The sequence below is a fragment of the Mustela nigripes genome, chromosome 6 (assembly GCF_022355385.1).
Source record: "Mustela nigripes isolate SB6536 chromosome 6, MUSNIG.SB6536, whole genome shotgun sequence".
Classification (NCBI taxonomy): domain Eukaryota; kingdom Metazoa; phylum Chordata; class Mammalia; order Carnivora; family Mustelidae; genus Mustela; species Mustela nigripes.
The window spans coordinates 76,157,387-76,185,325 of record NC_081562.1 but is presented as its reverse complement, the minus strand read 5'-3'; the positions used below and the strand labels follow the sequence as shown (position 1 = coordinate 76,185,325).

At 36.5% G+C, this 27,939-nt stretch overlaps 1 protein-coding gene across 1 annotated transcript in view; it reads left to right on the top strand.

Moving 5' to 3' along the window:
- Positions 1–27,939, top strand: part of SLC2A13 (solute carrier family 2 member 13) — a 378,809-nt gene that overhangs the window by 46,889 nt on the left and 303,981 nt on the right. The window contains exon 2 of the mRNA XM_059402898.1: positions 11,966–12,125. Coding sequence (XP_059258881.1) covers positions 11,966–12,125 — 160 coding nt within the window. The remainder of the gene's footprint in view (positions 1–11,965; positions 12,126–27,939) is intronic.

Below are 27,939 nucleotides of genomic sequence, written 5' to 3'. Positions count from 1 at the left end.
TTTGGGGGAATCAAAAGATATACTTGGATTTTCAAATATGTACGTAGGGTGGCACTCACCCCCATTCTCAAGGATCAACTGTAAAATGTTTGTGAATTCTGTGAGCTTCTCAAGCAGATTAATCGAATCTGAGGAGGAGGTTGTGGGAATCTCTGATTTGTAGCCAGTTGGTCAGAAGTACAGGTAACAACTTGAAGTTGGGGAGTGTCTTCTGAGCTGTAGGGGTCCTTGGAACCGTTAGTTTGTAGCCAGTGGATCAGAAGCACAGGTAGCAACTGGGCTTGTGACTGGGATCTGAAATGCAGGTGGTGAAGCCATTTTGTAGGATTGAGCTCTCAACCTTTGGAATATGATGCTCTCTGAGAGGCAGATACTATCAAATGTGAGCTGAATTCTTGAACACCCCGTTGATGTCCCAGAACTGTTTTTTTTTTGTTTTTGTTTTTAATATCAGGGATCCCCTTCTCCAACCAATACATGACAGCAGGGTTCAGAAACCTAAAATAGACATTTAGAATTTACTTATTTAAGAATTTTGTTTTTGTTCTTGAGACATATTTTTGTTAGATTGGAAACCTAGATTGGTAGTTACTTTCTCTCAGCACAAAGTACCATTTGATTGTCTTCTGAGTTCCATTGTTGCTGGCGAGAAGTCACCTATCCTTCAACAGAGAAATTCTAACAGCAGTGAGAAGATTGGAGATGGCCAAAATACAGGGGTTATGTCTTCCTTCTTTTGTGTTTTCAAAGAAACTACTTGTTTCTTTTTCTCTTTCTTCTTTTGTTTGTGACCTCCCATTAAATAAGATAAACACAAGCTTAAAGGCGGGATATACTTGAAGAAAGGAAATGTCAGGATTTGGGGGATCCTTTCCAGCTTGACAAGAGACCTACCAAGAGAAGGACGTTTTTAATTTTTTTGTATCTAAAGCTACTCATTTTGAGTGCTCATCAGGTTGAAATTAGCCCTTTGAAAACGAACATAAATGATTTTTAACCGTATCTCTGCCATCTATTGTTTGTCACCTGTTCATCGTCCTCCCACATATGTCCGTCATCTGCCTTTCTGCTGTCTCCTCCTGAATAGGAAATTAACTTCATATAAATAAAAGCCTGTTCAAATATGCCATTGGCATACTTGTAGATGGAGATTCTGCAAAATACTATTCAAAAAGGGTAAGACAATGAGCTACGTATTTTTACAATTGAATTATTAAGGTAAAATGGGAGTAGCAGCAGTGATAAAAATCACTTTACCTCCTCATCTGTTAAAGAATTTGGAATTACTCCTTTTATTCTGGCTGTGTCAGTGTGTCAAAGCTGCTGGAGCAGAAATAAGAGATAATGCCAGCTAGTATGTACCAAAGCTAGGCTTCCTGGACTGAGTCGGAGCTGCCACTAGAGCTACAAGTAGAGTGTATGTTTATAAGCCTCAGAGAGCAGTACAGGGGTTCATTTTAATCACTCTTTCTAAAGCCAGCTTAAGAGAGATGATAGTGCCTTTTTCTCAAGCATCCATAGCGTTCATTATTTGTCATATCACTTGGAGTCTATTTCTTTTTTGTCTTTGTGGGTTTTTTTTTTTTTTTTTTTTTTTGGAGTCTATTTCTAAGAATGTTACTAAGCCACAGTTATGGCATCTTGGTTATTACCTTTCATAAATGTTAAAGATCGCTATATACTTTTTAGACCCTCTAAGTAAAATGAAACAGAACCCTGAACTGGTGATCAATGTTTCGCTGTGATTGGTACCTACCAATTCAAAGACTCAGCAAAATGGTCTCTAAGTTATGTATCCATTGTTGGTATACTAAAGAACAAAATAGAAAGTCAGTTATGTCTATTAAAACAGTTTTAACTCTGAGCTAGGGAGGACCTTAAGATCATTTGTCACTCACTCTGTTCACTTTTATCATTAGTGAGATTTAGGTTTCTTAAAGCCAGATGATACAGAACTAGGGCTCCTAAGAGCAGACAGACTTTTCCATTTTCTATTTCAAAAGTATCTTGGATGATAAGTACAAAAAGTGTACATGAAGAACATAGTTCCCCATTTTATAGTAATAAAATAAGAGGCAGTGGAAGCCAACTTGGCTCTGTTCTTCATCAAACAGCTAAAAATTTATTGCAGGTAGATTTCCGTGATTACTGTGACTTGTTAGTGAAGAATCTGTAAAAGCAGGTTGTGTTATCATTGTTTGTAGATCTTTTTCCTCTGCATTTTCACTTTAAGATTTTTTTTTACTTACCTTGGCTTTTTTTTTTTTTTTTAAGGTTTTATTTATTTATTTGACAGGGAGAGAGATCACAAGTAGTCAGAGAGGCAAGCAAAGAGAGGGGGGAGCAGGTTCCCTGCTGAGCAGAGAGCTGGATACAGGGCTCAATTCCAGGACCCCAAGACCCTTTGGCAGGGGAGAGGATTAACCCACTGAGCCACTAGGCACCCCTTATCTTGGCTTTTAAAACTATATGCAGCATAGGAATATTCATGTAGATAGAAAGGTAATATTAGAAGAGACTGGGAGAAAAAATAATCTATTAATGGGTGACTTACATGATTTTTACCACTTTAAAAAACTCATAGGCTAGAGTCATTCACTATACTTTTTAGAAACACAGGAAGTCATTAATAGAGATTTTTTAATAATGAAGATGGACATTATCTTCTATGAATCTTTGCCTTTTGGGACATTAAGTAGAAATTATTATTCAATAATTGTTCAGGCATAATGTTCTAACCAAGTAAAATGTTTAGCTGTTGCTACCAAGTGCTGGAAAAGAGAAAGACCAGTTAATGCTTTGAAGTGGTTGTTAGACAAGCCAAGAAATTCTATCTGTGCAGCTCAAGAAATGTTACTTAGAACTGGGAAAAGAGAAGAGCCTAATAAGAAGGGTTGAGTGAATACTCAGTTGTCTACCTGTTCAGCTATTCCAACCACCACCACCCACCCCAGAAGTGAGGGGCAGATCCTCTGAGCTGTTTATTCTGAAACTTCCCTATCCTTCAGGGTTTTGTTGTTAATCTTTGGGTTGGTTTAGAGGTTGTTTCAAATATAGTAAATGGATGGTTTATCTTAGGTGTTTCCTACTTGAGAATGTCTTTCACATTCTCACGCCTGAAAGACAACTTGGCAAGATATAAAATACTTGGATCACAACATTTCCACCTTAGATATGTGCAGTTGCTGCTCTGTGGTGTTTTATATTGCCTGGTTTTTAATACTTGTTGGGTAAGCTGGTGTTTTGTGTTTGTTTGTTTGTTTTTTCTCTCCGCTCTACCTGTAAAAAAATTTGGTCAATTTTTGTTAACTTCACAAGTCAGAAAATTTCTCAGGATGTGTTTTGCTGTTGCTACCTATCTCTGGGCCCATTTATTTCTTTTATAATGGCTTGTCTTTCAACATATCTTTTATCATTTTAATTTCCTTTGCTTTTCATTCTTGGAGAGCATTTCAAATTGATGTTCCACATTGATTGAAATTTCACACAGCTTCATTTCTGTTATTTCCTGCCTCCAATATGGGGTTTACTTCTGCAGTTATTTACATATGCTATTAATTTTTTAGTGTTCTTCGCAATCCTTCACCCTACCCATTTCCCTATTATTTCATTCTCTTGTCTTTATTTAAGCTGATTTCCTCATGGCTCTCTGTTCTGCATTTTAGGCAAAAGCCAAACCTTTTGTGAAGAACAGATTAAAAATTTGGTTGGGGTGGGAGGGTGTTCATTTATTACTTTGCTACTTTAATATTTCCTATAATAATTCTTTGTTTTACTTTCTAGCCCTTTGCATCTGTTGCATGAATATTTCCACAACCAGATTATAGCCCTGGGCTTATCTTCCTCTGTACACATTTCTTGTGTATTTTGTCTATGCCTATTCAATTACAATCTACATTCAGGTGATTCACAGCCGTTAGCTGCTGTTTAGGTCCACATTGTTTGTTGCGCTGGAACATTTACTTCTAGATGTCACATAGAGCCAAATATGACAAAGCACCACTTAAGTTCCTGTTTGCTAAATTCACTGCCTCGAGGAAAGGTATTGATTTTTTATTAACCTTTGGGTATTCCATTTGGTGTAAAAGCATACTGATTCTGCTTTTGTTAGCATTTCATACAGTTATCTTTCTCTTATAACCTTTACTTATTTAGGAAATTTCTTAGCAAAAAATTTTTTTTCTTAACATATGTATTGATTTCTTTATTTGCCATCTCTCTCTATCAAGAAATTCTTTCCTTCTCTGTTTTTTTTTTTTTTTTTCTCCTGCCCTCTTTGATCTGTGTGTTCTCTTTATCTGAATACTGGAATATTACACTGTTACTTAAAATGATCTTGAGCTATAAGGGTGACAAACCAGTATCTAGATTGTTGTATAGAGCTACACAGGCATGTGTTTTCTTTGGCCTCCAGAGTGTGTTGTACCTTCTATGTCTCACTCATTTGACTTCTATATTTATCATACCTACTTCTTAAAGAAGCTAGAGACCCTTTTTTGAGAAAAGAATAGTTAAAGAGAAGGTAAATGTTTGTAATGTAATGAGTTAGCGCTACAGAATTATGGGGAAAATACTGCAAGTTATAACCAAAATTTTTTTTCATTTTTTAAATTTTTTATTTTTTATAAACATATATTTTTATCCCCAGGGGTACAGGTCTGTGAATCACCAGGTTTACACACTTCACAGCACTCACCAAAGCACATACCCTCCCCAATGATAACCAAATTTTTTTTTTTTTTTTTTTTTTTTAAGATTTATTTATTTATTTGACAGAGAGAGAGATCACAAGTTAGGCAGAGAGGCAGGCAGAGAGAGAGGAGGAAGCAGGCTCCCTGCTGAGCAGAGAGCCCGATGCGGGACCCGATCCCAGGACTCTAAGATCATGACCTGAGCCGAAGGCAGCGGCTTAACCCACTGAGCCACCCAGGCGCCCTAACCAAATTTTTTAATAGCAGTTATGTATGGGTGGTATGACTAGAGGTGATTTTTATTTATCTACGTTTTTACATGTGACTTCTAAATTTTCCCTAATGAATAACATGTATAGTGTAAAACTTGTCCATTAACAATAATTTAAAAGGGTATGGTTTTGTAAAAAAAAAAAAAAAAGGCTATGGTTTTGTATATGCATTCCAAATAAACTGTTAAGCTAAGGTCTCTGCTTAACAGGTAGGCAAGTTAGAGTACAGAAGATAATGTGAGTTATGATCATCACATTAAAGGGGATTTAGTTGGCTTTGGAGAATCATTGTGATACAGACCTTACTGAGATGTTACCAGTAAAAAGGAATATGATGAGATCAGTATTATATACTCAAGTAATACTGAGGGAGAAGTCATTTAGGCTGTTAAAGACTTCATGGAGTTTAAATGATGGTGACATGTTTATAATGCCTTGTGAAGAGGTTTTTAACACTATATAGAACAATAATTGGGCTTGTCATGCCTGTAGATAAAATCTCACCCATAACCTGGCTCCTCTGTTATATGCATTTTGTTTTTTGTATATATTCTCATTCCTTTGGGACTTATTGCTCTTTGAAGTTGCCCAGCGGTGTTTGTGAAAGTCTTAAGTCTTGTTAAAGAAGAATAAAAATTGAATTCTCCCTGTGTTAACAACCTGGTAACTGTAGATCCTTGACTCTTCAGAAGAATGTGGACTAAGCAGTCCTGGGCAGGACAGCCAAATGGAAAGAAACAGCTACAATAAGGGAAACTTTTATAGACAGATTCTCTTTCTTTTTATTAAAATTATTCCTTTAGAGATCATAGAGCAATGATTTGCAAAATGTAATTAGGACATCATAGTCTTTTTTTTTTTTTTTAAATCATAGTTCTTCTGTTCAAGAATCATTATTATTGAAAGGTACCTTCCTGTGCTTCTAAGAAGCTAATTAGTTGCTGCCTGGCTTGTGCTAAGAGGCTGCTATGGTTCATGGGTATTTACGTATCGCAACAGGATTTTCTGATGCTATTTGTTTATGAAATTATTTATACTTCTGGCTCAGGACTTTAAAAGGGCTTCCAGTGGTTTTTGAAAGCCAGCTTCAGCACTCAAGCATTTGAGCTATTGATGACAGGTCAGCTCGGCAACATGAGAGAGTGTGGGAATTGGTCGTACTGTGGTGTCTGAGGTGCAGTTCTCCGTGAAACTCCTTTAAGGACAGGCATGATAATGAGTTTCCATTGATGCAGACGTCTTTATTTATTTTGTAAGAAATCAGACTTTCTAACAATATTCAGAAACAGTACCAACATAGATTTTTGTGGTTGCGTTTACACTGATAAACTGCTGACAGGAATTTGCACCACCTCATTCCTTATGTTCATTTGGCTTCGTTGGTTTCGGGTGCACTAATAAGGATTTGCTCTTTATCAGACATTTATTTTGATTAGTGTTTGGCATCGGGAATAAGTCAGAAGTTTTTTGTAGATTTTTCCTAAACTTTATATCATTAATTGCATCCATTTATGAAGTACTTAGTTCTTAATTTGGGGGATCTTTTACAGTATTACTTAACTGCCCTTCATTGGAACAGTGAGCTTTGTCTAGGGACAGAATTCCATTTGTTTCCCCAGAGTAGTGAAGAGGTTTTGGGGTGGCAGAGCCTTAATAGCCAAGGTTTATAAAAAATGGACCCATGTTTAGAAATCCATAAATTATAGTTTGCATGGATATCTTATTGATAGCAAGATGAGATAGCTGTAGTGAACGTGGAGCCCTCTGCTCTCCCTGAACATAACATTCTTTTATAGTTCCCCATTTTCATAGAGGTTTTATGGGTTTACACTTGTCTACTTGACATTATGCAGCAAATCGCATACAATTGACTAATGAGACTGAACTCTTTAACATGACATCTGGTGGCAGTAAGTCACATAGCAGGTCGTAGGGGGCAGGAGAGAGATCAGACTGTCCTTTCCCTAGAAGTTCACATGTGCTAAGGTACTAGGTCCGAAAAGAGAACATGTCTGAGACATTTCTAAAGGGTCACATTCAAATCAGAGGCATGGCCCTTGGTTCTCCAGGGGCACATAACAGAGATTAGGGGACCTGAATCTGTGAGACTCACTTTGACGTTAACCTGCTTAGAGATTTCCTGAAAATCTCTTCTTGTCTGTCTTTGATGCTAGGTTTCTTTACCTTTTCTTGGGGGAATGAATGACACCTGTCCCATCTACCAACTGCTAGGGTGACCTTACATGTTAATATAAAATGGTAACATAAAAAAGACTTTAGAAAATAACATGGTATTCAAGTGTAAGGTGGATGCTTACTGGTTGTTCCTTCTTTCTTTCTTCCTTTTACAGTTCCATAAATACGGGAATGTTTCAAGACTGAGTTCTAGGCATTCTTCTCCTCTTCCGTTTCTGGGTGATCTCTTCTATTCCTTTGGTTTCTGTTTTGTGCACCAACCACACAGAACTATCTTCTGAGCTTCAGATATTTGTGTAACTTCCAAACCCTCCTGGACCCAGTTTCCCTTTGAAGTTGCTTTTAGTATATGTGCTGCCAAAGCAAGCACTGAAGTTGCTTTTAAATATATACAGTTTAGGAACATTAAGTAATTCAATAGTAATAGTACTCTATTTGTGTCTTGAAGAATATAATAGCATGTATGTTATAGCTCTGCAATATTTCTTAAAATCTCTGTTGTCTACTCCTCTGCCTTCCCTCCCAAGTTAAGCCTCAGTTCCTTTGTTAAAGGCTCCCATTTTTTCCATATGAACCCTGAACTTCTCATTCACAGCTCTCTCCAGTCTTTTTTCTTTTGAACTTCTACCTGCAACCCAGATCTTTGTTCCATGCTTTCTTCTCCATCTTTTTTGCCTTGGATGGTAATGGCTCAAGAATTAGGGTGACAAAGACCAGGTTCTCCCTAGGAGATGAGAGAGGAAGGAAAGGTTGGTTATTTTGGCAGAGTTATAGGGTGGGAGCAGTGAGGTGAGTTGGGAATACTCACATGTAGATATTCTGTATTGCTGACACACTTGGGGAGTGTTCTACTTGCTCTCTACTTGTGTGTTTCACAGAGCACCTCTGACTCAACCTGGCTAAAACTTGACCTTCTTATCTTCTATCCACACTTTCTTCTCTTCCAGTCTCCTTTATCTTTGTACCAAGTACCTGTCATGCTCCTGTTTGCTTCTTCTGGACATCTGAACATCATCCTCACATTCTTGTTCTCATCCTTCATGTTCCATCTCAGTACCTAACTTCTGGAATACTTCTGAAATCTCTCCGTTTTACTCCATCTCCTTCACTGTCACTGTACGTTGCTTCCCTGCAGTCAGTTTTCCAAACTCCAGAAAGTGACTCTTTGAACATGTGAATCTGGTAGCACGTTTTCTTCCTTTATACTATTTAAAGGCTTCTGAGTACCAAGTCCTTGTATAGTCAGATATAGTCAGGTTTGGTCTCTGTCTCTAGAGATAGTCCCTCTTCTTCAACAGGTTGGATCTCTTTTTGCCTCAAGGTCTTTGCTAAGCTGGACTGATTGTCTAAAGTGTGTGTCACCATCCCCCCGCTGTCTTTGGGCTCTAGCTTACTCATTCACCTGATCGCTGCTTAAATAGGACCTTCTCATCCAAGAACTGTCAGACTTGTCAAGCTGGGCCAGTCCCTTTGCTATGAGCTCTTGTTCTTCACACTTCTCCTTCGGTAAGACCCATCACATTTGACATCTTATTCTTCAAATACATTTTGACCGACAGACACTAAACTCCATGAGGCCAGAGGACATGTTTCTCCTGTAATACTATTTCTCCAGTGCTTAGCACAATGCCCAGCTCAGATCAAGCTGATCAGATCTCCTCTCTACACATATGCTGCTTCATACTTATTTTTTAACTCTGAGAAAATCCTTATCATTTCATATTTCCTTAAAACCATGCTTTTCTCTGTAGAATTGTCTGCCCATTGTCCTGAACTAGCATCTAATCATTATTAGCATGCAGCAGTTGTCCACAATACAAGATAGAACCTAGTGTGTAGCTATACTGTAACTCTTACCATGGTATTTTGAAATCATTTATTTGATTGCCTGTTTATGTGAGTGAGTGGGGCTTGTATATAGCTTCTCTTATAACAGAGACCCTGTTTTGTTCACTTATATTCATCCTGGTAATGCCATTGCCTAATATAAGTCAAACTGAATCAAAAACAGTTAGAATACCTAATAACTAGAGGTATAGTAAGAAGTAATTGCTAACATTATTGACTACTTTCTGTATGCTAAGCACAAAGTTAAGTGCTTTCAAGTGGTGTGTGTGTGTGTGTGTGTGTGTGTGTGTGTGTATTTATTTATTTATTTATTTATGGAGACCCAGAAGGGTTAATTTGTCCAGACTTAACTAGCTGGAGAGTGGCAACGTACTCACTGTTTCCAGAACCTACCCTCATCTGTGCTGGCCAGTCAGTAGAGTCTAGAACTTTCAAAATTGGGCTCTGGAATCTCTCTGGTTCAAATTTTGCTTCTTCTACTTATTGTCATCTGACCTGGGGTAAGGTCCTTTTTTGCAAAATGTGGATAATTATATGTCCATTATAGAGATGTTGTGAGGATTTAATAAAATAATCACTCCCTGTGAAACATCAAATGCAGGTGATTTTAACACTGGTAAGTCAATATGAGCACTCATTAGCTCTTTGGGGGGTTCTTTCCAATTCTAAATCTAGTGAGTCTTTTTTTAGTTCCTCATTCTTTTCTCTTTGCCCTTTCCTGTTACTTTTCAAGATCCTGATGTTTAGTTTTAATAATTAACCTTTATAAGGCTTGAGGTTATCTCTACATTTCTATCAGGTAAAATCTATGGACTTTGTGACAAGCCACGAGCTGCCTAAAACCACAGCCCTCATTTCCCATGCTAAATCTCTGGGCTGTGTGCCTGAGTCAAGATGTCTGGCTAAGGAGAGCAACTGAATTCTCATTACAGCCAGACCAAAGCAGGAAAAGAAACCCAGACGATTACTGCTGTCTTCTTTCTGGACGCTTATTGAGATGTTCTAATTGTAAAAGAACTAAAAAGAATATACAATTAATTTGTCAACATTTGCATCAAATGTTTTCTCTTTCCAAGTTAGATGAAAGCCAATTTAGTATGATGTGTTCTCTTAAATTGATTAGCAGTCAGATGGAAACTTCCAGCTGCTTAGGTGATGCTTTAATTGTAAGGACTACTCATACTTTGTCTGCTAACTTGTGCTTATTTTATGAAACTCATAAAAGCTGAATTCTTTTCATGCATATTTATATATATTGATAGACACCACAGCAGCAGACAATACTGGTGGAAACTACAGAGTGTATAGTTTTGAGATTTAATGGGCTGACTTGTGTGCAGTTATTACTAGTAGTTATTCAGAAGTACAGAAGCAGATATATATTAACTTAAATAAATCTTGTCCATGTATTTGCTTGGTTCAAAGATGGAACAAAGTAAATAAAAATATGGCAAAACGTAGGTCTAAAATAGGTGGAATTCGGGACAGTTGAGACATCAGGAGGGAATTTCGCTCACAGAATAAATACTGTGAAGTCCAAAACACTTAGTAGAAGTGGGTATCTCTGACTGCCTAATAAAGAATGAAATTAAAGACTGCTGTGTGATTGATAGTGCCGGTAAACACAGAGAGGGAAGCACAATTGTTGTGGTTACTGAGACTATAGACAAATGTCTCCTGTTATCTGGAATGTGGTAAATAGTACCATCGGCACCCCCTGTACAGAAAATGCAACAGCAGCTGTCTTGGTGCTGCTCCCTTCAGTATAGACTATTTTTTGGCATTATATAAATTAATTCAGTTCTTCCTGGGTGTCTTATGTAACCCATTGATGTTCTGGCTTAGTCTAGAGATCAACTTCTAGTATCTACAGGTAGAAAAAGATTACATTTTCTTAGATAATCCTGCTGGACTTTTTTTTTTTTTCACTTAGCTTTTGGCAACTATTGATTAGATAGTAGTTTTAGATTACATAATCAGGCATACCGAGAAATTGGAAGTGCCACTGAGCAGTGAGCTCCATATGGCCAAGAGGATCAAGATTTTCCTTTAAGAAGTAATTTTGGATTAGCCTAAAGTTGTGGACTATGGAACTGTAGTTTTTCAAATACATGGTGAGCATCAGAAGTACTTGGATGATTTAAAAGACAGACCCATTTCCCATCTCTTGTTTCCTATTTAGTAGTTCTGAGGTGGGTAGGGTGAGAGCATCTTTATTTAAAAAAAAAAAAAAAAAAGGGCTACATAAGTGATTTAGTGATCAGTGAAGTTCTGGAAATACTACCATAGGCTGTGCTGCATTAATTTCAGATAGAAACAGATTTTAAGCAGGTATAACCAAATATACCTTACCCATAAAACCATCTGTTTTATGATTAAGATCATATGTTCTTAAGGATTCTAAATTACCAAGTGTTGTCCATTGTAAGCTACTTCAGAAATCTATAGCTAGCCAGTCAAATAGGGTGACTGAACTGTATGGATTTTTTATATAGTAAGCTGGTTGGTTTTGGTGTGTCTCCTGGAAGTGATGACTTTGAGTAGTTACTATGATTCTAGGATAATAATTTTTATTCTCGACGTTGTCTGATTACATTTCCATATAGACTAAAAATGTTTTGATAATTATATCTTATCTAGAGAGGATTTTCTTATTTTTAGTCCACAAAACTTACAATGCATGCTTTATATACATTCTAAAACTATCTGAGAGCTCTAGAGGTAGTTTCCTTTTTAGGTTTTCAAGTGGTAGTATGAAAGTGGGTCTCTCCGCAATATGTCTTTATTTATCTTCAGTAGTCACTAGTTATAAACAAAATCTTTAAGTATCTGGTAAACCTTGTTTTAAGTAGAAAACCAAGGGTGTGTGTCTGTGTCTTTGTCTAACATCAGTATTTATAACAAGGACAGAAATCTTGAGGAAGTGTCTTCTGTTGACTTTTCCTTGTTTCTTCACAGGCATTGCTTCTATGACAGTGCCCGTGTACATCGCCGAGGTCTCCCCGCCCAATTTAAGAGGTCGCTTAGTCACCATCAATACCCTTTTCATCACCGGAGGCCAGTTCTTTGCAAGTGTTGTTGATGGAGCCTTCAGTTATCTCCAGAAGGATGGATGGAGGTCTGTAAATTGTTCTTACATTTAATTTTCAAAACATGACTTTAGGGGATGGAAGAAACATTGAGAAGTGATAGGAAAAATGTGACTGGATATTTTGAATCATTATAATTAATTTATAAATGGATGGCATTCAGTAAAATTGAAAGTGGACAAGAAGCTGATATTTATTTTAATGATAGACAAGGAACGTACCATTATGAATTGATATTTACAGGCTTTTTACTGTTTAGGTGACATTTCTCACACTCTGTGTAATCTTTTGCAATATTTGTTTAAAAATGAATGCAGCAATAAATATGTATGGAGTTCTTGAATTGTATCATTGATTGACACGGTGTTTATGAACTGCAAATGACACCATTTTTGGATTTAAGAGGCTACATTCTGACCTGGATGAAAGAAAACCTACCCTTTAAAGGTTTAGATTTAGCTATATAAAAAGATATTATCTGTATAAATTTAAAATGCACAAATTATTCCTTCATCACTATTTGCCTTATTTTGAATCAAAAGAGATGAGAAAATTGCTTTTAAACTGCTTTGAAATGTTTTCGAACCAAATATTATAGAAACAAACTAATCTTTTGTTAAAGCTTAAGACTATAATAGGTTCTATATTTTGATATCATACTTTATATTAATTAAGAAACAGATTCATCTAACTGTCCAGGAACTTTTGTCAAAAGGTGCAGCAGGTCACACAGTGTTCTCTAACTTACTCTCTTGCCACCATGTATTACAATAGATGTTCACGGAACATCTACTCTGTATGGGTGTTCGGAGAAACAGTATCGAACAAGACAGACTCTAGTACTTATATGCATGGTACTTAAAGTGTTGAAGTGAATTCTTAACAGCTGAAGAAAAAAGGGGTTTATTGTGATATGGAGGTAGGGAGTTAAGCTTCTATGTGAATAGCACCATAAATCATGTGCTTTTGATGAGCCATTAAAGACTGAGACTGATGAAATTTTATTAAAAGTTATGTGAGAAAACTTAATGATGCCTATTAGGGCCTACCTGTGTCAAGACCATTAGAAAGAGGACACAGTTTTTTTGTTTTTTTTTTTTTTAACAAATAATATATTATTTGTTTCAGGGGTACAGATGTATGATTCATGAGTTTTACACAATACCCAGTGCTCACCACAGCGTATACTATCCCCAGCGTCCATCACTCTGCCACCCCATCCCTCCCACCCTTTCCCCTCCAGCAACCCTCAGTTTGTTTCGTGAGATTAAGAGCCTCTTATGGTTTGTCTTCCTCTCTGGTTTCTTCTTGTTTCATTTTTTGAGAGGACACAATTCTTAAAGCATTAGGTTCTTTCTATAGATGTTGCTAAACCACTTTCTATCTTTGAAGGAATCAATCTTTGCCAAAGTGAGAAATTACTGGAAAATTGAAGAAACAAGAAATTTAATCTTTCTTTTTCCACTCTGTAGATAGAATAGAGGACTAGAAGGATAGAATAGAGGACTGGAAAGATAACTGTTAACCCACGTAAACTGATATTTTGAATTTTTCTTAGAAACTCAATGGAAGTCAGTTTTTCAACCTCATGTCTTTAAGGTAGATCTAACTCATTTATTTACATTAAGTTAAAAAATTTTAGGGGTACCTGGGTGGCTCAGTTGGTTAAGTTTCTGACTCATGGTTTCTGCTCAGATTGTAGCCCCATGTTAGAGTCTGCTTGGGACACACTCTGTCTCTGCCTCTACCCTTTCCCCCTTGTGCTCTCTCTCTCTAAGAGAAACAAAAAAATCTTTTAATTTATTAATGTAAGTTTTATATATATATATATATATATATATATATTTATATTAAAAATATATTTTTAAGAGTGCCTGGGTGGCTCAGTCAGTTAAAGATCTGACCCTTGATTTCAGCTCAGAGTAGTGAGATTGAGCCCCGAGTTGGGCTCTGGGTTGAGTGTGAAGCCTGCTTATTATGATTCTCTATGCCTCTGCCCCACCCACTGCCCACACGGGTGCGTGCTTTCTCTCTCTCTTAAAAAAAAAAAAAAAGCTTTTAAATGAAAACATATAAAGTGCTTAAGCCATGTTTTTTACTTAAGTATAGAGATTTAGATATATTTTCTCAGCACTGGTTAGAAAAGAGAGATCATATAGCATTGAAAATAATTTTTATGAATGTGTTGTCCTTGTATAGAATGGAGGTCTTGGGCAGGCATTAGAACACTTTTCAGAGGCAGGGTGACACAGTTATAGACAGGCCTGGATTCAGATCTGTTTTCTACCACTCATTAGCCACAAACCTTGAACAAGTTACTTAGGTCCCTGAACTTCACTCTTGTAATTGTAAAAAATGGGACCAAAAGTACTTGTAAGATTATTGCAGCATCTATATATAAAGTCTTCAGCCCACTGTTTGGCATGTGGCAGATGATCAATAAGCAACGAGTCACACTATTATTTACTATTCTGATGAATGATTAAAGGATGGATACTATGATAGTTAAATTATAAGTGAGGTTGAAGGAAAACACATCCTATGACTTCTGTTTTTTTTATTTGTACAGATGAGGCTTTGAGGTGATAGGGAAGAGGCCTAGAGAAAATACATGTTAAATGCTTATAGCTGCCATAGAAAGTATAAGAAAGAAAAGAATAGATAGAAAAATGACTTGCCAAATAACCATGGGATCCCAGCTGAGGTTGGAGACGTAAGTTTGCAGTAAAGCGGAATAGCGTGCTGTGTGCTTTTTCCCACAATACTAGACTGAAGGGTGAAAAAATAAAATATAAGAGGATGCGAAAACTAACTTAGGCTGGTAGTCAGCCGAATGCATTAACATACCAGATCTCTTGGAACTCACTTTTTGTTTGCATGAATATGCATTCTGTCCACATGCAGATAAATTTCCTTTTTTTTTACTGGTGAATTCTCTGTGTGTTATTCTCTTCCAGTATTTAGCATCCTTTGCAGTCCATTTAACTTCTCTGATTCTTGGGCTAATGGGAGTGTGGTTACAAGCACACTGGTAGAAGTACTACCTTAACATCAGTTTTAGAACGGTCAACCATTATAACATTTAAAATTATAACAACAAATAATTCATTCTTGTGGCAGTATATTTCAGAAATTCTAATTAAAATGTGGGTGTAGATGTCATATATAGAACTTTTTCATACTCATAGCTTTGTATGTTATAAAGTAAGATGCCCCCTATCTTACAAGAGTTTTTACATTTTAACATTGTTTATTTCTCTTTTTGACTTTTATTGCCTCTGAAACTCTCATGTTACCCAACATTTGGTGTTACTATATAACCAGTGTCCCAGATTTTACTAGTTTACATTGTAGTGATGAACAGTTCTAGAGTCTGTTAGCGAGTATAATTTGATCCTAACCAAAACTTTGAGAGAACTGGTGGAACTGATATGATTTTTAGATTAACAAAAAATGCTAAGAGAAGTTAAAGAATTGGTTGAGGCCACCTGGCTGTTACATAGAAGAGTTTAGGGCCAGTTCTTCTTACTTGAAATCTAACTACTTTCTTCTTCATTCTGCTTCCAGTATTTTATAATTTAAAATGTAGTTACTGAAAATCTTTACAGTAGTGATAAGATGAAGGCTTATAGAAGATGATACTGATTAATCAGACCTAAAAACATTTTAGCCTTTGATGTTCTTGAAAAACTAACTCGTCTTTTGTGCCAGGTGGGCCAAAGCTATTCTCTTATTTGGAGATCACAGAAATAAATTGTCTTCTGCTGCACAACTACTAGATTAGTTTTTCTGGAAAAGAGAATTGCCAGTGGAAAATTGAACCTTGATATTTGTCTAGCACGCTTGTGTTATTATACATTCTTTGCTGGGAAAAATGTCATCCAGCTTCATGAGGAAAGAGGAATAAGGATTTTGAAGCAATCATTAATGATTAGAATTTTGTAAAAACAACTTTATTGAGATATAATTCACACACCATTTACTTTATGTGTTTACAATACAATTCAGTGTCTTTTAGTATATTCACAGAGCTGTGTGGCTGGCCATCATTGCAGTCAAATTTAGAATATTTTCATTACCCCAAAAAGAAACTTTGTACCCCAACCTACCAGCTTCTGCCAGCTCTACGTGATCGTTAATCTACTTTTTGTCTCTAAAGATTTGCCTGTTCTGAATATTTCATGTAACAATATGTGGTCCCTTGTTGACTGGCTTCTTTCACTGACCATTTTTATTCAAGGTTCATTCATACTGTAGTATGTATAAGTATTTTATTTCTTTTTATTGGCAAATAATATGAATATAACACATTCCATTTATCCACTTCTCAGTTGATGGACATTTCCAGTTTTGGGCTATTATAAACAGCAACTGGCTATTTATATTTATTTGGCTATGAACACTTATGTACAACTTTCAAGGTGGACATGTTTTCAAGTCTCTTGGGTATGTATACATACACCCAGGAATGGAATTACTAGGCGATGTTGTAACTAAGTTTACCCTTTCAAGGAACTGGCAAACTGGTCTCCAAAGTACTGCACTATTTTACATCCCTACTTAGCAGTGTATGAGAATTCCAGTTTTTTTTGTATCCTAGTAAATGTTTTTTATCTGTCTTTTTGATTATCGTCATCTTAGGTGATTGTGAAGTGGTATCTCATTGTGGTTTTGATTTGCGTTTCCCTGATGACTCATGCTGCCACGAAAAATTTTATTTTTCCCTAATACATTACAGTGCTTAAAAGATGGCAGAGATAGTTTAATAGGATTAATGATAGAAAGTTTTATCACTGCCTTTTCTGTGCTGATATTTTTAGTCTTGCTTTTTGGACATGGATTCACTCACTAAACCTCAAGCAAATGAAGGGTTTCTTTTTGTTTTGTTTGTTTCTTTAATTGCTGAGTTAAAGCCTGGCCTGTTGCAGGCCTCCAATAAATATATAATAGAGTAAATTTAACAGCTGCCACTGCGATTGTATAAAACACTTGGCATGCTACTGCTTCAGTGTTTCACAGCCTCTCCGTTTCCCACAGGAAATAAAAAATCAAGCTCTTATCATGGTTTGTGGTATCCAATCTGTGCCCTGCTTTTCTAGATTTTTATAACTTATCATTGCCTCCCTCTCTCTTCCTTTATAGAACAGCCATGGCTGTATACCTGATATGCCAGTTGCATCTTGCTTTCTCATGTTTTTAGGTTTTTTCTGTCTGCTTACTTTACCTCTAGTGCTTTCCTACCCTATCCTGCTTTACTGGTCTGCCTGTGGCTCCTCCTTTAAATCTCTGCTTTTGTGTATCATGTGAAGCTGTTTCTGTCCCTTTGTCCTTTCATAAGACTTTATATGTACCTTCACTGTTGTATACACCTCTTACTTTGAACTGTTAACTTTTTTGTCTGTCTCCTAATTCACTTTGGAACTTCTGAATGTCATTGACTTTGTACTCATTTTTAGATCTAGGAGAGAGCCTGGAACATAGAAAATGCTCAATTAATGTTTATTGAACTGAGCTGAATTGATTCAGCTCTAGGGAAGGAACTCTTAACTAAAGTGAAAAGGTATTGATTTTTAAACCAAAATACCAATTCATTAATGTATTTTGAGGATTACATTTTACTTCATAGATAGCTGGAGAACTAAATTATTAATTATAAGTGTTTCCTATTAAGAATAAAAATCAGAGAATGAAAATTAGTTTCTGAGCCCATTCCTTTGCTCGAAATAATATGCCTCCCAGGTTTCAGAACACGTTTTGTCCTTCTTTTGTGGACATAGCTGGTTTTCAAATAAGTATTCCTCTATTTATGATTACACAAACCATCATGTGACTTATAGTAATAAGAGGGGTTAAATTATTCTCCTTTATGTTGATTTTTATGCATTTTATTCTCAGATTTAAGTTTTTAAAATTAGAATTCTCTCACAAGCCCATACATAAGCATTTGGTGTCTGAATGTGCTAGGTATTTTCACATATTTTATCATTTACATCATGCTTTTTGTGTGTGCTGAGGAAGTAGAAATTGAGAAAATGTTTAGTGTTGAATGAGAAGCACAAAGTATTAGTTAGCAACATCTGTATGAGAGATTTTTCTGGAATATCTTCAGGCTAGTTCATGGATAGTGTGAGACCTGTACTGAGAATTGAAGATGGAAATTCAATCTTCAGGTGGAAATGCGGGCAGAATATAGGCTAGGTGAGGACAGAATGAAGAGGCTTGAAATGGAGGTAATGAAGTGAATGAGAGATAGGAGCCAGATTCTAGAGGTCTGTGAATTCAAGGCTTAGAGGTTCTGAACTTCTATCTACAGGAAAAGGGAAACTTTAGAGCAGAGCATGCTATAATGTTAAGTCAAAGATTAATAGAGTGATGCCTAGAATTTATTAGAACTCTTGGCCCCTGGGTGGTTGCAGGGAACATATTTATGAGGCTGTGACCAGAATACAGGTGTGAGGTAGTGAGGTGTGTTACTTTTGGAGACATCAGTGAGTATAAGAATCATTCAGTCATTCAAGAAAAACTTGTTGTGGGGGGGCACCTTCTGTATGCTATATTGTGCACGCTACTAGAGACAGACACGTAAGAAACGTCCCTGTTCTCAGGTACGTCACAGACTAACAAAGAAACTTTTTCATTAACTTGTTAATTAAATGTTGGATAGTGTTATGAGAGCTCTTAGGGTATTTGTTAGCTTTATGCTAGAAAGATATTTGAGCTGAGTTTTTGTGAATAAGAGAGTTCCAGGCATAGTGAGGAGAAGGAAATTCTAGGTGGAATATAATTTCCAGAAGCCCAGTAAGTAGTGTGAAAGGGCTAGTCATATGTGGGCAATAGTGAGAAGTTTTAAAGCAGCTAGGTGGAGAGCTATGATGACTATCTGAGAGCTTGAAGGGGACATAGAAAGGTGGTCTTCATGGGTATGAGTAGAACTTTAAATCCCTTGCACTCTCTTTAGTAATACTTTGAATCAAGTTTATTGAAAGTATGGAAAATAACTTTTACTTTAGGATGAAAAATTAGTGATCCTCTCTCCCCCCTAATATTTTATAATTTAAAAAATCATATCAGTAAGATGCTTTTAAGAATGATGTTTCAAAAAGGTGATATTTCTAAACAAATTCATGCTGGGGAAGGTGTTTTTATAATTTAGTTCTCAGAGATCAGTGGTGTTTGGCTCCATGCAAAATACGGAGTATAAATCTATCTTAAAAAAAAAACTAACCATGCAGTGGCTGTCTTAAGAAAGATGGATTTGGCTAACAGCATGATTACAAGTTAACATCTTCATGTTGAAGATACTTGTAGTTTCGTCATTGACAAAATTAGGATATAAGACTCTTTATCATAAAGATATCGATAGTGTTGTGGGAGGAATAGGTTTAAGACTTGCTTTCACAGTACATAAATTAATTTATCTGAGCTCGGATATCTTTATGTAGCCAGTGCTTCTGCAGTTCTACAGTATTATTAGGATCAGGTAAGTTAATAGCTGTGAACATATGTACAAACCCTTAAATGCTGATAGATACTGTTTGCTGTCATCACTAGAAAGCTTTGGGTTGATTTTCTATCTTGTATCTAAACTGGGCAATAAAAATTTCCCTCACTTTCAACCATCTGATTTTTTTTCCCAGGTAAACAGTAAGTATAGTTTATGAATGAGAGTGGTTTTTATAAGACAAATCTCTCCTAAAGATGACTATTATAAGCCACAGACAAATTTTAAAAACTCCAAAAAAACTCCAGCTCTAAGAATAGGTTGGAACTGAAGGGGATTTGAATCTTTTTTTTTTTTTTTTTTAGATTTTATTTATTTATTAGAGAGGTGGAGAGAGTGTGTACAGAGGGGGAGGGAGAGAGAGAGAGAGAAGCAGATGCCTTGCTGAGCAGAGAGCCCAAAGTTGGGCTGGATCCCAGGACCCATAGATCATGACCTGAGCCTAACATAGGCTTTACTGACTTGGCCACCCAGGAGCCCCAGGGGATCTGATTCTTGAGTGGCTCGTAGTGAGTCTACAGTTATATCTTTACTTTAGGGCAGCCCTCAATCCATAATGGGCAATTAGAACTTAGACAATTTTTTATTGACTTACAGTCTCAGTGGCTAGAGTTTGGGGTGGTCAGAGTGAGGTGGAATTTGAGGGTGTACGTTGAGAAAAAGAATGATTCATAGAGGAGGAAGCCCCCCAGATCTGAATATTAATTTGCCACAGATGTTTTACTGACCTCAGAACTCTGAATATATAGCAGAGATTCTATGGAGCCTTTGGGCAACAACAGTTACAAGATGATAAAAGCTGGGAGAGATTTTATTTCCTGCCTCTATGGGGAGTGACATATTTGGGGTTTGAAACTTGAGGTTACAGCTCAGGCTTTTCATTAGAGCAATAGAAGGACTGGGCCTTAGAAGTAAAGGCTTTGTTGCGTGATTAAGGATTTGCCCTAAGACCAAAACTTAATCAGATTCACAGTAACCAAGTATAAAACCCAGCCTCTGAAAACTCAAGGCGGCTGAGAAGAAAAATTCTACATCATTCAGAAGAAAGGAATAAAATCTAGAGTCTCTACAGTTTACCATTAATGATACTTAGAACACAAAAAATTATTAGATATGTGAATAAACAGAATTTTTGACACATAAAGAAAAATTGGACAAGATAGAGAGACCTCAAGATAACTCAGATGTTGAAATTAGCAAAAAAAGGACTTTAAAGCAGCTCCTTTTAATGTGTTGAAGGACTTAGCAAACCAGATAGTCATACTGAGTGACCAAATGGTGAGTCTCTGCAAAGAAGTGCAAACTATAAAAAATAATTCCAAATAGAAATTCTAACTGTTTAAGTACACTCCCTGAAATTACAAATTGGCATCTAAAAAATTCATTGGATGGACTTAACAGCAAATTGAAGATAATAGAAGATAGGACCTGAAAACTTGAAGTCAGATCCATTGAGATCACCTAATCTGAAAAAGAGAAAATAATGAAGTAAAAAAAAGGCCTCTGTGACCAAAGGCACAATGTTAAATATTCTTACATACTTCGAATTAATACTGAGTGATCTAATATATATGTAATTGAAATCCAAGAAGGAATGAGGGGAAACTATGTTAAAAAAAAATACAGTAATGGCTGCAAACTTCCAAAATGTGATGAAAACACTAAGTACTGATTCTAGAATGTAGTGAATCCCAGGTAGGATAAATATAAAGATGAGCATATGCAGGCGTATCGTAATCAAATGGCTGAAAACAGAATATACATATACAGAGAGTTAGGATCCAAGGGAAAAAAGACATATTACAGGAAGAGCAACAGCAATACGAATGATAACTGACTTTACACCAGGAGCAATGGGAGGTCTGGAGACAATGGCATGCCGTCTTTAAGCTGCAGTTGACCCATGAACAACATGGGGTTGAACTGCATGGGTCCACTTGACAGATTTTTTCAACTAATACAGTACAGTACTGTAAAAGTATTTTCTCTTATGATTTTCTAAGTGACATTTTCTTTTCCCTAGCTTTTAAAGAATTCAGTCCTTAATACATATTACATACAGAATTTGTGTTAATCAACTGTTCATCGAATGTTACTGGTAAGACTTCCAGTCAGCAGTTGGCTGTTAATAGGTAAGTTTTGAAGGGAGTCAGAAGTTACATGTGGATGTTTGAGTGCGCAGGGTGGGTGCCCCTCACTTCCATGTTGCTCAAGGGTCAACTGTACTGAAAGAAAAATGCCAATCCAGTGAGAGAATGTCCTTCAAAAATATAGGTAAGATGAAAATACTTTCAGTTAAAGTAAAATTAAGAGAAACTCACCACCAGACCTCCTGCATTGTAAGAAATGCCAAGGGAAATTCTTCAGACTGAGGGAAATGACCCTTGATGAAGGCCCATCTAACGTAAAGAAGAAGAGCACCAGCTATCGTAAATAGGAGGCTAAATATAAGGGACTATTCTCTCAATTTTTTCAAAAGATATATTACTTTACATTTAAATGTAGTTAGCTATAGAATATATGATGACAATAATAAAAACGTTAGAAGAAGTAAATGGAAATTATATGTTTCTGAAGAGTTATAATGTTATCTCTGAATAGTAAAGATGTATATTTTTGTCCCCAGAACAACTACTAGACTGTATTATAGAAAGATATAGCTAAGAAGCCATTATAAGAATTAAAGTAGAGGGGCATCTGAGTGGTTCAGTCAGTTGAGGATCCAAGTCTTATATTCGACCCAGGTCATGATCTTGGGGTCATAGGATCAAGCCCCATGTGGGACTCCTCATTCAGTAGGGAGTCTGCTTCTCTCCCTCTTCCTCTCCCCCTCCCCTGTTTTCTCCCTCTCTCTCTCAAATAAATATTAAAAAAAAAAAAAAGAATTAAAATGGAGTGGTGCTTGGGTAGCTCAGTCACTTAAGTGTCTGACTCTTGATCTTGGCTCAGGTCATGATCTCGGTCATAAGATCAAGTCCCAGGTCGAGCTCCACTCCTGGCATGGAGTCTGGTTAAGATTCTCTCTCTTCCTCACCTTTTCCCTTTGCCCCTCCCCCACTCCCAGCTCACATTCTCTCTCTTTAAAAAAAAGGGGGGGAATTAAAATCGATATTTAAAATATTTGGGTAAGCTGAATAAAGGCAAGAAAGGAAGAACCCAGGAATAAACAGATGGAATAAATGGAAGGCAAATAGCAAATGGTAGACTTAAAACCCAATCATTGCAATAATTGTAAAGTGTAAAAAATGTTCATTGTGCACAAAAACATGACAAAGTCTATAATGTCTAAAAGCGACACAGTTTAAGTATAGTGCCACTGATAGGTTAAAATAAAAGAGTGGGAAGAGATATACAGACGCCAAGTATATTGACGTGGCTTTGTTAATAATCACACAAAGTAAAACTTTAAGACAAGCAGTATTTCCAGAGATAAAAAGGGACATTTCATAATAATAATAGAACCCACTAATCAGGAATAATAATAAATAATAAAGACTAGAAGTCAATGTAATAGAAACAATAGAAAAATAGAAGCAATAGAAAAAATAATGTTGATTCTTTGTAAAGATTAATAAAATTGATAAACTGATAGGGCTGATTAAACTGATTAAGAAAAAAAGCTAAAGCACAAGTTACCAATAGTAGGAGTAAAATAATATCATTGCTATGGACATTATTAGGATAATGAGGGAATACTTTGAACAATTTTGTGCTAATAAATTCAACAACTTAGGGGCGCCTGGGTGGCTCAGTGGGTTAAAGCCTCTGCTTTCTGCTCAGGTCATGATCTCAGGATCCTGGGATCGACCCCCACATGGGGTTCTCTGCTCAGCGGGGAGCCTGCTTCCCCTTCTCTCTCTCTGCCTGCCTCTCTGCCTACTTGTGATCTCTGTCTGTCAAATACATAAACAAAATCTTAAAAAAAAAATGCAGCAACTTAGGTGAAATGGAAATATTGCTTGAAGATCACAGTCCTACTAAGAACTGACACAAGGTGAATGGAAAATCTGAATATCCCGGTATTTGTTAAATAAATTGAATCATTTTTAGTAGCCTACCTGCAAAAGCAAAGTGGAGGCCCAGATGGTCTCAGTGCTAAATTTTGTAAAATAGTTATGGAAGAAGTAGCTCCAAACTTAAACAAAAGCTTTAAGAAAATAATGATGCATGGCGCCTGGGTGGCTCAGTGGGTTAATAAAGCTTCTGCCTTCAGCTCAGGTCATGGTCTCAGGGTCCTGTGATCAGGCCCTACATCGGGCTCTCTGCTCAGTAGGGAGCATGCTTCCCCTTCTCTCTCTGCCTGCCTCTCTGCCTACTTGTGATCTCTGTCTGTCAAATCAATTAATAAAATTTAAAAGAGAAAATAATGATGGAAGGAATACTTTCCAGCTAGGATTTTGAGGACAGCATAATTCGAATATGGCCCAAGATAATGTTTTAAGAACAGAAAACTCTAGGTGCTGATTGTAAGTATCCTTACAAAATAGTAACAAATCAAAATTAGCAATAAATAGAAGCATAATAAATTGTGACACAGTTTTCTGAGGAAAATCAGGTTACTTAGCATTTGAAAATTATTAATTAATGCAGGTCACCATGTTCCAAATTATTGAAAAGAGGAGAACCTATATAATTAACTCAATATATGCAGAGAAAACATTTGAAAGAATAACATTCATGTATGTGCAAACCTTCCAGCAAACTAGAAGAGCACTTCCTGAACTCAATAAAGGACATGTCTGAAAAAAACCTGCAGCCAACTTCATACCCAGGGGTAAAAGCTGCAGTGCTTTTCCTGACTATCAGTTGCAAGGCAGAGATGTCCACTATCACCATTTACAATCTTTCAAATTCATTCAAACAGACAAGGTGATCCTAAAAGTTTTTATAGAAAAGTAAAGGACCTAGAATTGCCAAAACCATCTTGAAGCATGAAATTGGAGAGCTCCTTCTGGTTTCAAGACTTAGTATAAAGCTAAAGTAATCAAAATAGACCAGTAAGGATAGATAAATAAGCCATGAAATAGAACAGCGATGTGGATGTCTCTCAAAAAACAGGAGTGAAAGAAGTTAAACACAGAACAGTACAGTCTCCCATGATTCCATATGATGTTCGTTAGCATGTAAAACAAACTATGGGTACAAATTAAATTATTGGTTTTCTGTGGCAGTGGGGATTGACTAGAAAGAGAGAGATATAAGAAACTTTCTGGAACGATAGAAATGTTAACGATTTTTTTACTGGGGTGGTCATTATAAAGGTATATGTATTTTTCAAAACTCTTAGGATGGTATACTTTAGATCTCTTCATTTTATTATATGCAAATTGTACCTACAAACTGACCTGCACCTTCTGTTAGCTCCCTCCATTATATCCCTTTTCTGCATTGGCCAGTGACAGACTTAAATGTTTCTGCCACGACTCTTTTCCTAACAGCCAAAACCTCAGTCATAGCAATTAAACGTATTACTGTTTTGTTTGATGATTACTAGTGTATGAGCTCCGTGAAGCAAAGGATGTCTGCTAATCATTGTATCTCCCAAAGCCCTAGCCCAGATCTTTGGAGATAGAAGATTTTCAGAGTGACCCCCCCCCCCCCCCCGCAAAAGGGATATGTGTAGGTATGGTTGTGTGTGCATTCTTTCTAGCAACAGTACTGTGGATTTTGTGCAAGTCATTGTATTTTGCCATGTAGTTGAAAACTACATAATAGCTGCGCAAAACACATTTATTTTATATCATCACATCTTATTCTGCCAGAGCAAGCGTCTCATACTGCCTCTACTGTAATCACAACACTGTAAATAAGCTTGGCCAAACTACCTACCTGATATACCAATATCAAATCACTCTGAGGTATTTCCCCTATCTACACAGAGTTAGTTTTTTCTTATGTTTACATATTTGGCAAGATTTTTCATTAATAGTTTATACAGAATCATTCACCAGGAAACACAGAAGTTGGTCATTTGCTGATCGTATATCACCTGCTTTTTACTTGAAGACTCCATTGGGAAATATTGTTTTTTTGTTTTTTTCTCTTATGTACTTTTCAGCCTTGGTCTCATATTTACTCTCTAGCTGCCAACAGATTATCAGATATGTCAGTCATCAATGTTGATGTTCTATGTGGCCCTTGAAGGCAGAGGGAAATTAATTTACCAGTCTGGGATCTCAGTTTATTATTTTAATTTCTTAAAATGGAGTTATGAGGCATGCACTAAAATTGAAAAATATGTTAACAGGTGAGTTGTAATTTTAGCAGGTGGCTAAACTCAGTGTCATACTTTTTCATCTAAAGCTTGCATTAAGTAGAAACATACTACCTAAATTATAATTTTTTTAAAAATATTTCATTTATTTGTCAAAGAGAGCATGCACACATACAAGCAGGGGGAGTGGCAGGCAGAGGGAGAAGCAGGCTCCTTGCTCAGCAGGAGCTCAGTTTTTCTAGGATAGCTTGACTTATTGCGGGGCTTGATGCAAGGACCCTGGGATCATGACTGGAGCAAAGGCAGACGCCCAACTGACTGAGCCACCCAGGCCTCCCCATAATTTATAATTTATATTTGGTAATTATCATGTAAATGTCTTGTGATTGATAAATGATGGTGAGCATTTCTTTTGTGAATCCTAGAATAGAGATCTTTTAGTAAATGCATAACTCATATGATTATTAAGCATATGAGAAATACATGAAAAACAAAATCCACAGAAACCGGGAACAGCAAAGTCAAGTAGCTCAAGATGTAGGGCTGAAGAAACAGTGTTCTTGAATGTGGTTTGAAGGGGTTGGATTTGCCTTTCTATGGGGAAAACGTTTCATTACCCTAAACAAGGTAGATGATATGTATTGGAAGGTTCCACTTTGGGGGATGTTTCTAGATTTACACAGTGCTAACACTGTCTCTGGTTTAAGTGCATTCATGATGCTTAATGATTGGCCTAGACTTTGGGACTTAATGTGCATTAAGGTGATGTTTTCTGGGTAAACAGCTCAGATGGATCATAGGAATTCAGCCTTACCCTTCCAAACAATACAGTAAATCTTCATTAGGTAACACTTAACGAAGAATTTACTGATTTGAACTGCAGACCCTTTTTATTTTCAACGAACTGTTTTGGGGAGAAATGGTTTAGAGTTTACTTCACAGTTCTATGTAAAAGGATGCCAGTTGGAAACTATAGAGTTTTAAAGAGTAAGGCTTAGTATCTTAATATTTATGATATTCCTCTAACTTTTCTGTGTTATTCAGAAAGGGCTAACATGAACATGATTTATAAATCAGTAGGAAATAGATTAAATGGAATGCAAGCTAGAAGACAAAGGATGGAAATAAAACTATCAGAATTATAAATATAGGTTTGTCACTTGATTTTTTTTTTCAGCATCTTTTAAGACAGTGTTGGATATTAGAGAATATTGCTAAAAATCCTTACTATACAAAGGACAAACTTCAAAGATTGTCACTGAACTAATCCGAGTGCTTTGAAAAATAACAAGATTCTCTGTGACTAAGAATATAAGAGAGGGATTTGGTTGAAAAATACATTTAGCAATGTGAGGTAGGTAGACAAATAAGGAAGTGATTATTGAACTGCACCTTAATGCTCTCAGGGCCCTATTCGGATAATTGGCTACCTGACTGCAGTGTCCGAAAAACCCTTGTACACTTTTCACATCGAAGTGCCTTCCCTTAGTAGAACACAAGAGCTGTAAAAACAGTTGCATACAATTTGCTTTAAATATAATAATTGTAATACAGTTCTCTTAGTTATGATAGTTTTTCTAGGATAGCTTGACTTATAATTAAAACCATAAATCACACAGCTCTTGTGTTGTAAGGCACTGGGAACTTAAAGCCCAGAGAGAAGAGGAGGAATAAATAGCATGTGGATACAAGATACTCTTCCTCACTTTTGCACAATTCCTTTTAGAAGGGGAGAGGCTTGGAGAGGCCTTTGGGAGGCAGAGATTGAAAACCAAAATGTAGTGGAAAGCAATGTTAGCTCTATCATGTCCCTCATGTAAAATAGTTTTAAAGGATCAAATCGATTTTTTTTTTTTTTTTGCTCGCAGTCATCTTTTAAACTATCTCCTGCCATGTTACCTATATTTTCCCTACATGAAAAATGTACGTGTGTGTTAGAAATGAAATTCAAATTCAGTTTGGCATAGTGTTCAAAGTAAGCCGTACAAGTTTGCCCATACAAATGAGATATTTTCTTTTAATTCATAGTTGATTACTTTCATAGTAAAACTCTGGTGTCGGGAATAATAATACATTCCATTTGTCACTGGCAGGTCTGTGCTTTCCCTTCCCATGGGTGTCTTTATGT